General features: G+C 40.6%; 1 protein-coding gene across 1 annotated transcript; it reads left to right on the top strand.

Annotated features, from left to right (window-relative positions):
* The first annotated feature begins 5494 nt into the window (after nt 1-5494).
* Nucleotides 5495-7797, top strand: LOC115028620 (decorin). Its single transcript, XM_029462503.1, has 3 exons — nt 5495-5676; nt 6540-7422; nt 7792-7797. The coding sequence occupies exons 1-3, from the start codon at nt 5495-5497 to the stop codon at nt 7795-7797; spliced, it is 1071 nt and encodes a 356-aa protein (XP_029318363.1).
* The last annotated feature ends 299 nt before the right edge of the window (nt 7798-8096 follow it).

Genomic DNA, 8096 nt, shown 5'->3' with positions numbered 1-8096 from the left:
TCTGAACCGGAACAGTCAGTGTTTGTTAATGTTTACTTTATCCTCACATGCCTGATAGCAGAAATATTTATATGTAAAATGACACTATTAAGGATATTACAGGGGAGGTTCAGCTGAGAAGCACATGGACGGCAGGAGTATGCTCCGAGGATAGCAGAAGGATGAAAGTCCGCTTCCATTGTGCGCTGTTTGTCCAGTGAGTCACGCACCGCACATAAATGTGGGTCTGACGCTCTTGGCCAACAAATTGATCACAGTCTGCGACCTTTGCCCTTGTTAACCCCCCGTCGCCGCTATACTGCCAGCAGTCAGGCTCCAAGCAGATTGGATAGTTTGGGGGAGGGTTTATTTTTACACAGCCGTGTTGTCACTCAAGCCGTCTCCTTCTACTGCCTGTATTTCCCACTACCTTATTTTACTCCATCTTCTCCTTCCCTCCTGGGTTTATGTCCCCCTCTATTCACATGATATTGATGTTTGGTGTGTTTACTATAAATTAGATCTTGTGTTCTTAAAAAAAAAAGCCCAGGGCAAGCGGTGTTAATGTTGTCATCAATTATATGTCCAATTACCATAACCTACATTGATACACACCAGAGGCTCTGCAGTGCACTGCTAAAAAAAAAAATACAATCCCAAACCTGTACTCACAATGACTCATTCTTACTCGCCAGACACACACACACACACACACACACACACACACACACACACACACACACACATACATTAGGGCAAAAACCACATGCGAATTTCACACTTATCTGCCCTGACCTCCGTTTTTGGGTGACAAACTCATAACACATACCTCACTCTAAGTTTTGTCCTCACCACTGAGGTCATTTGTCATTTGTGAGGCCAGGGGAGAGGTTTGGTTATTTTCTTATGTCCAAGCCACCAAAAAAACAGAACTTAGAAACACAGAAATTTACTTTTAGGGCATAAATGATCATAACCCAAATCCTGACTTTTAACTACATCTGAAAATACCACTGGAGATCCTATACTGATTCAAATCTGTGACCTTATTCCTTGAACATTTAAAGTGATTTTGGTGCTTGCCAAATAATTACAAAACATTTGGGGGTATGGGCAACTGGTGAGGCTGCTGGGCAGCTGTCAGGGATTCTGGATGCAAGGGGAACAATCATTCAGCTGTAGAAGTGATTTAGCTACAAGGCAAATGTTCAGACAGACAGATTTTATATCATGAGCTTTGTCTGTGTAGCCGTAGATAAAGTATCAAAGGCTGAGAGTGGCTGTTTTACTGAAAGTAGTTGATGGGGGGGGGGGGGATCAATGTTCTCTCACAATTTCAATTTCGAGATGTATGTCATTATTTTGTGGTAAACTGATAGAAAATGGCCAATTTAAATCCCTCAAAATGAACACACAGTACAGTTTGCCTGCATGCACTGACAGGCACTGACACTAAAACAGGTGCAGGTCTAATAAGAAACTGTTTCTCTCTTTTCACACCCTCTTTCCTTTACATTACGTCACCTTCGACAGGAAATGAGATGCCTCAGCTCAAGGTGTTAAGAGACATCTTCTTGGGGGCTTTTATCTGAATCTGTATCCTTTTCCTGCCAGTCTCTTTTCATATGCATGTGATTTTTCTTTTTTATGGTCCAGAAGAACAGAATCGATTTGAGCACACAGACAGTAAAAACATTAATTTGCTGTATTTTCCCATGCAACCTTACACAATACATGGCTCTCTCAAGGCAACTCATGTGGGTATGTTGGTATATGCTGCCTCTTTGTGGTCTTTAACGGTATTTTCACAGTTCCTGTTTTGTACACTAGATGTGAACATTTAGCACATTTGTATTTGTTTAGGTAAACCTGCTTCTTGGATCAAAGTCCTGTTAGTCGCCTCAATGACGAGGACTGTATCAATTCATCTTTTTCTAATCTCTGTGTATGTAAGTTATCCGTTTGTCTTGGTTGTTTGTATGCAAGCCCTTGCGATATCTATATTTTTGATACAAATACACATCGCCACTCAAAATGTAAGAATTAGACCTTGGGATAAACCAAAAGAGATTCTCGGCCTTGTGTATGAGCTGACATGATGCACGACGTGACGGAAACGTAAAAGAACACAGACAAGAACCTGATATCATGAGACCCAGCGGGTTGCAAAAATAAATATATATAAATAAATAAAATATAGATAATAATCAGTACTTTCTTATATCTTTTTAAAGTCAATGCATTTGGAAGGTAGCATGGATAGTAAATCTGATTAGTGTAATAAACCGAAGAGAAAACTGATTTAAGTACTGAATGATAAATGATTGGCGGACAGTACTAGACCAGAACTAGAGCTGAAATAATCGATTGTCAGAAAATCAATCTGCGACCATTTTGATAATGGGTTACTTGAATTCAAAACAGGTCTTTAAGTTAATTTTTAAATGCAAAAATGATCGTAACCTAAATAATAGTTTCTAACCACACCTGAAAACCTTCAAATATGTGACCAAGTAAGAAAGAGCTATCGTTCTTCATCATTCCAAACCGTAAGATGTTTTTTATAAAGTCACTCATGAGCATCAGCAGTCCCCAGACTTCCTGACGTACAGAAGATTATTAGCATATGGGTTAAAGGCCAAGCAGTTTCCAGAAGCTACTTCTCACCTTCATATAACCACTGGGATGTTAATGTCTCCCCGCAGCGGAGCAAACAGTGGCCACTGTAAAAAACAACCGTCACCTCTGACCTCTCTTTCCCTAAAGTTGCCCCTCGTTCCCGCTATTGATCCTTCGGATTCCTCTGACGTTGAGGGTAGGTGTGAGAATCCTTTTCCAGATTACGCAGGAGTCATTACCTGCGGCTCAGCCAGAGTATGTGTGTGAAAACTCTCCACACTGAGAGGGCCACTATCATTAAAGTCATCTGTGTGCGGTTCAAAGGTTGCAGCAGTTTCTACTGGACTCTGTCAGTCCGTACAGAGAGGAAGGTGCAGGGTTAACTGGATAAATGCAGGAACTCAGCTTTGACATATAAAGAAGCTGCATACACGTCAGGTAAGCAATGCTCATAAATCAAGCTGAACAATGTATTATCTGAAACTTCTCTTTTTTTAATGTTGGGCTGTATTTCAATGTATTTTAGCCCATCTTTGTGTTGGATTTGGATTTACTTCCTACACAACCCACTGCTGTATATTTAAAGATAATAATTGGAAGATTTATTTACAAAATGTAAGTTAGTATTGAAGTGGTAACATTTCCCTTTGACTAAAACTCAGCTTGGACATTTGATGGTGACAAAATGACAGAAATGTCATTACATCAAATAGGGACATATTTCAAGTTTTATATTTTATTTAGATTATGTCTCTGAACAAATATATACACTCCTTTCAAAGTCATTCACAGAAAAGACATATGTTTGACATTACTTGTGTTTGTCGTCAATAGGACCTCCGAGATGTCTAATTATGAACAAACTAATATAAAGGTCAACAACAGAAGTTTAAATAGACTTATTTGGGGTTTGTCTGCTGCGAACATAGTACTGTCAACACCGTGTGACCCTGTTTTACGTCAGTAATGCATCATTTTCTGTTATCATTTCATTTCAAAATCATGTTTACAATCAATTCAGGAAGTATCAAGCTGATTAAGTTATGTTAAGTATGTTTTTTTCCAGCTGTAAAACAGTACTGCAAGATTGAAAGAAATATATAACTTTAAAAATGCATTTCTTTTTTTCATCCCTTTGACAGACACAATGGAAGTTCTCACACTGCTGCTTGTGTTCCTCACAGTTTCTGGATATTCATATGTGTTGCAACCCAGTAAGTATAACATTAGGCCTCCTTAACATTTCAAGCATCCAACTTAGATATAATCTCTTACTGATTATCACAGTCCTACGCACCGGTCATTAACACTTCCATGCTAATTATTTAATTAGCCTTTCAAAAGGTAGCTAACTGTTGTAATGCTAATATGCTAATTGCTTACAATTTGATTTTGGTTAAAGTATTAAGAAAATAAAAGTTTTCAAAGAAAATAAAAGGGTATCTTTTGCAGAATTTGTGATTGATACCAAAGTAATATCTAAGTGGTTGATCTCTGCGTTGCAGGATTGACAGTCTCCCAGATAGCTGGGCTGGACAGAGACCAGTCTGAGAGGAGTGGGCAGCTGAGAGATGTTTCAATATCAGTGGAGGAGGAAGAAGAAAAGGCTGTAGAATCCACTGAGGGAAGGAAAACAGAGGATAACCACAAGAATGAAGGATTGACTCCAGAGACAAACGAGACGAAGGGGATGGCTCCTGAGACATTTTCTACAATGTTATGGGAAGAAACAAAAAGAAAGAAATTCTCTGTAGCTGACACGGTGAAAGATTTAGCTCGAGATGAGGAAGTGGAGAGGAGCGAAGATGGACTCACAGAATCAGAGAAAACCGAGTCAAACAAGGAGACAGTAAAAGCAATCCTGACGGGAAACACAACATCATGGGGGACTACAGAACGAGTCATTAGTCAGAATGCACAAATACAAGAGAACGGAAAGAATGATGAGACATTTCAGAAAAGTGATCAAATGGATAAACTAAAGCAAGAAAAAGTGGAAGAGGAAAGAGAGAGCAGGCTGGTTGCAGGGATTAATCTTCACGAGGAGACTAGAGGAGAAATAATGTTGACTGTAAATCAAGAAAATGTGGAAGAGAAAGGAGGAAATGGAGAAAAGAAAGATCCCATGGTAGTTAGCGACGTCTCACCTCCTTTAAGCACATCCTCTACTCAACTAGGGGACGAATTAGTGATTCCTGCCACAATTGAAATTATCACTCAGTCTCCAAATCCTCCTGCTTCTCCTCCTCCTGTTCATCATCATAATGTCCCTCAATCACTTCTGGTTACACCCACACAACTTTCCTCTCACCCTCCCACCGCTTACACCAAAGTTAATCCTCGATTCTTCCCTTTGTCTGTCACCCTTCACAATCCCACAACAATCAATCACCTCTCAGTTTCAACAGTGCCGCCTGACGAGGTGAAGTCCGTTTTACTGCTTCAAGATCTCCTCACTGAGGTCTCCTCTGAGAGGCCGGGACATCATCTCAAGCAGAATGAACTGGAAGTAAAGGCTAGCCCAAATTTGGAGGACGTAATGGTCAAAAATATGATGTTTAAATCTGTACAGATGGAGATAAAAACCACTGTGGTTCAACCAAAATATATGACTGGATATATCTCCAAGGTGCAAGCAGCAACGCCAAAACCCAAAGAAAAAAGGTTTATAACAAAAGATTTAAAAAAGCCAAATCCTACACAGAAATCAGATGAAAATAATCCCAGGGTTGAATTTAATCCAAACATGAATCAGACCACAAGCGAACCCAAAACAGGTAAACTGATGGAAAATGACACCAAACTTACAGTGAAGCAAAATAAAGCATCTCCTCCTCAACCACAACTGACCAAACTTTCAGCCAAACCGCGGCTGACAACTGCGAAAACTCCCTCAATGAGGTCAACGAAAATCAACAGAAGTAGTAAAAATAAGACAATTACGAATTCCAAGGAAAAGAAAAGGAAAAAGGACAATAAAACCCAAAAGCCATCAGAGAAGAAGAAGGTCATCAAGCCAACGCACTTTCCTTACTTTAAGGATAACTACTGTCCTCCTGAGTGTGCCTGCTACGGAAGGTAAACTTAATAATACTTCATCAGCCTTTGTCAATCTAAAGATTCACTGCTTCTATGTTCTTCAATGTGGCAGTGGTTTTGAATGGACAATGGGTTTTTGACTGATAGTCAAACTAAACTAGCAACTTTAAGATGTCACCTTAAAAGGTTCTTAATTCGATATTCAGATCATTAATATTTTGGCAAACAACTATTTGCTACGTAAAGATGAAGTGCGGAAATGGCTACCTGAGCAGAGATTGAAATCACACTCTCTGTGTGTTTTAATCTGAGTTTCTCTGTACTTTGTTTATGTAGCTAGTCCGACCATGCGTGGATGTTAGTGTATGTGAGTCATGTGTGTGGCTAGCTAATGGCCGCCGCACACACTGCGCTCATAAGGCAGTAACCGCTGATAACACCGTCCTGACCGATGGCGTAGCGATAACTTAACGGCCACCCTCCAGTTCCCCCTCAGGTTAACACTAATAGCTCTGTCAGCACTGTTGCTGTTGTTTGCACTGTAGTCATCGTTAGCTGCTAGCTCCTGAATTAGCCAACGGCCATTTTGAGAGTTGTTTGAAGGCAATTCCTATGTTTTGAATTCTGTATTGAGAACCATTAAGATCTGGCATTGTTCACTACTTTCTGACATTTTTTAGACTAAACTACTCACCAATTAATGAAAAAAATTGTAAATATGACACCACAGCCAGCAACCTGGCTCTGGTTTGTTTATTCCATAGAAAAAACTGAAATGTAAAAATTACAAATTGAATATTTTAAAATATATATATTCACTAGTGTGTGATTGGAAGGATTGGTTTTAGAAAGGTTTGAAGATTAATGTCCATGCATAGTCTCATTGTGTATTTGTTTTCCAGAGTGGTCCAGTGCTCAGACAAAGGTGTGGACAAGGTTCCTTATGGTATTCCCTATAATGCCCGCTACATCCTCCTCATGAATAACCACATCAACAGCATCCAGCAGGACCTGCTCAATGAGTATGTCACTCTGGAGTTCCTAGTGTTGAGCAACAATCGGCTCACAGATGGCGCCATAGAGAGGGCCTTTGAGGGGGTTCCAGCTTTGAAACGCCTCTACCTGGATAATAACGTCCTTGACAGCGTGCCAACTGATCTTCCTGTTTCTCTCGAGGAGCTTCGTTTGGACAACAACCGGCTTAGTGTGATGTCTGAGGCAGCCTGGGCCCGGTGCCCCGGCCTCTTGGTTTTGAGCCTCAGCTACAACAGCATAGGGAATGGATCTGAATCTCTTCCCAATGCAGTTTTTTCTCCTTTGAGCAAGCTGCGCACTCTGAACATGGATCACAACCAGTTAACATTGGTTCCTCTGGGCTTACCACTGTCCATCAAGGAGCTCTACCTCAAAGGGAACCTCATTGAGCAGTTCCGTGGAGGAGCCTTCAATGGGATATCAGAGCTGGTGGTGTTAGATATGAGTTCAAACAGACTCACAAACAAGGGTCTTCTCAGGGATTCCCTTCTTAATGCAACTCACTTGGAAAGCCTCAACTTAGAGGGGAACAAACTAAAACAAGTGCCACGACACCTTCCCCGCTCACTTAAAACCCTAAATTTGGAGGGAAACCTCATATCTTCCATAAAGAAAGCGGTTTTTAGAACCTTGAAAAACCTGGAACACCTGGGTTTAGCGAGGAATAAAATCTTCAAAGTGGCACCAGGGGCCTTCAGGACATTGCCCGTCCTGCATCAGTTAGACCTGTGCCACAACACCTTGCGCCAGGTACCCAGACAGCTTCCGGCGGCTCTGCACTCAGTAGTACTCACTCACAACAAGATTCAATCAGTGCCGCGTGATGCTTTCTGCTGGGGTAATAAAAGTTTGAGTCTCAGCGGGCTTGTACGAGTGCAATTGGAACACAATTTAATCGATATGGGGAAGTTGGATGCACAGGCTTTCAGGTGCTTACGGGGATTCCAGGTGGTGCATTTCTACTGAACCTCCAAAAGATACAAACAATCATGCTGCTAGGACTATTTATTTTATGGTACTTTATTCCCTGACTTTGTAGACCTGGGGTGAAAGACATTGCTCCAAGCCTCTTTGGCTGCTTTTATGATGTTAATTATCTTCCCACTGACTGTTTTTCAGAACTAGGGTCGAGAGAACAATGGGTTCCACATGCAACAGGAAAAGTCCAAGCAATAATTCAGCAACCAAACTTATGTGATTGACAAACTTGCTTCTATTTTGGACCTTACTGGTGGTTTTCTCATGACCATTTTCCAAAGCAGAACTATTTAGAATCATTTCCAGGCAACATTTGGTTTCCTTTCAATGAAGCATGATTTGTAGAAACATGCACACACGCGTTTATCATCTTACTTTATATCTTTATTCTACATTTCAGTAGTGATTTATATTTCATTTGACAGAAAATTAAATTAGGAGTTCTT

This window comes from Cottoperca gobio, chromosome 23, assembly GCF_900634415.1.
Source record: "Cottoperca gobio chromosome 23, fCotGob3.1, whole genome shotgun sequence".
NCBI classification, from domain to species: domain Eukaryota; kingdom Metazoa; phylum Chordata; class Actinopteri; order Perciformes; family Bovichtidae; genus Cottoperca; species Cottoperca gobio.
The sequence above is the reverse complement of the archived record's forward strand: the minus strand, read 5'-3'. Positions and strand labels throughout refer to the sequence as shown.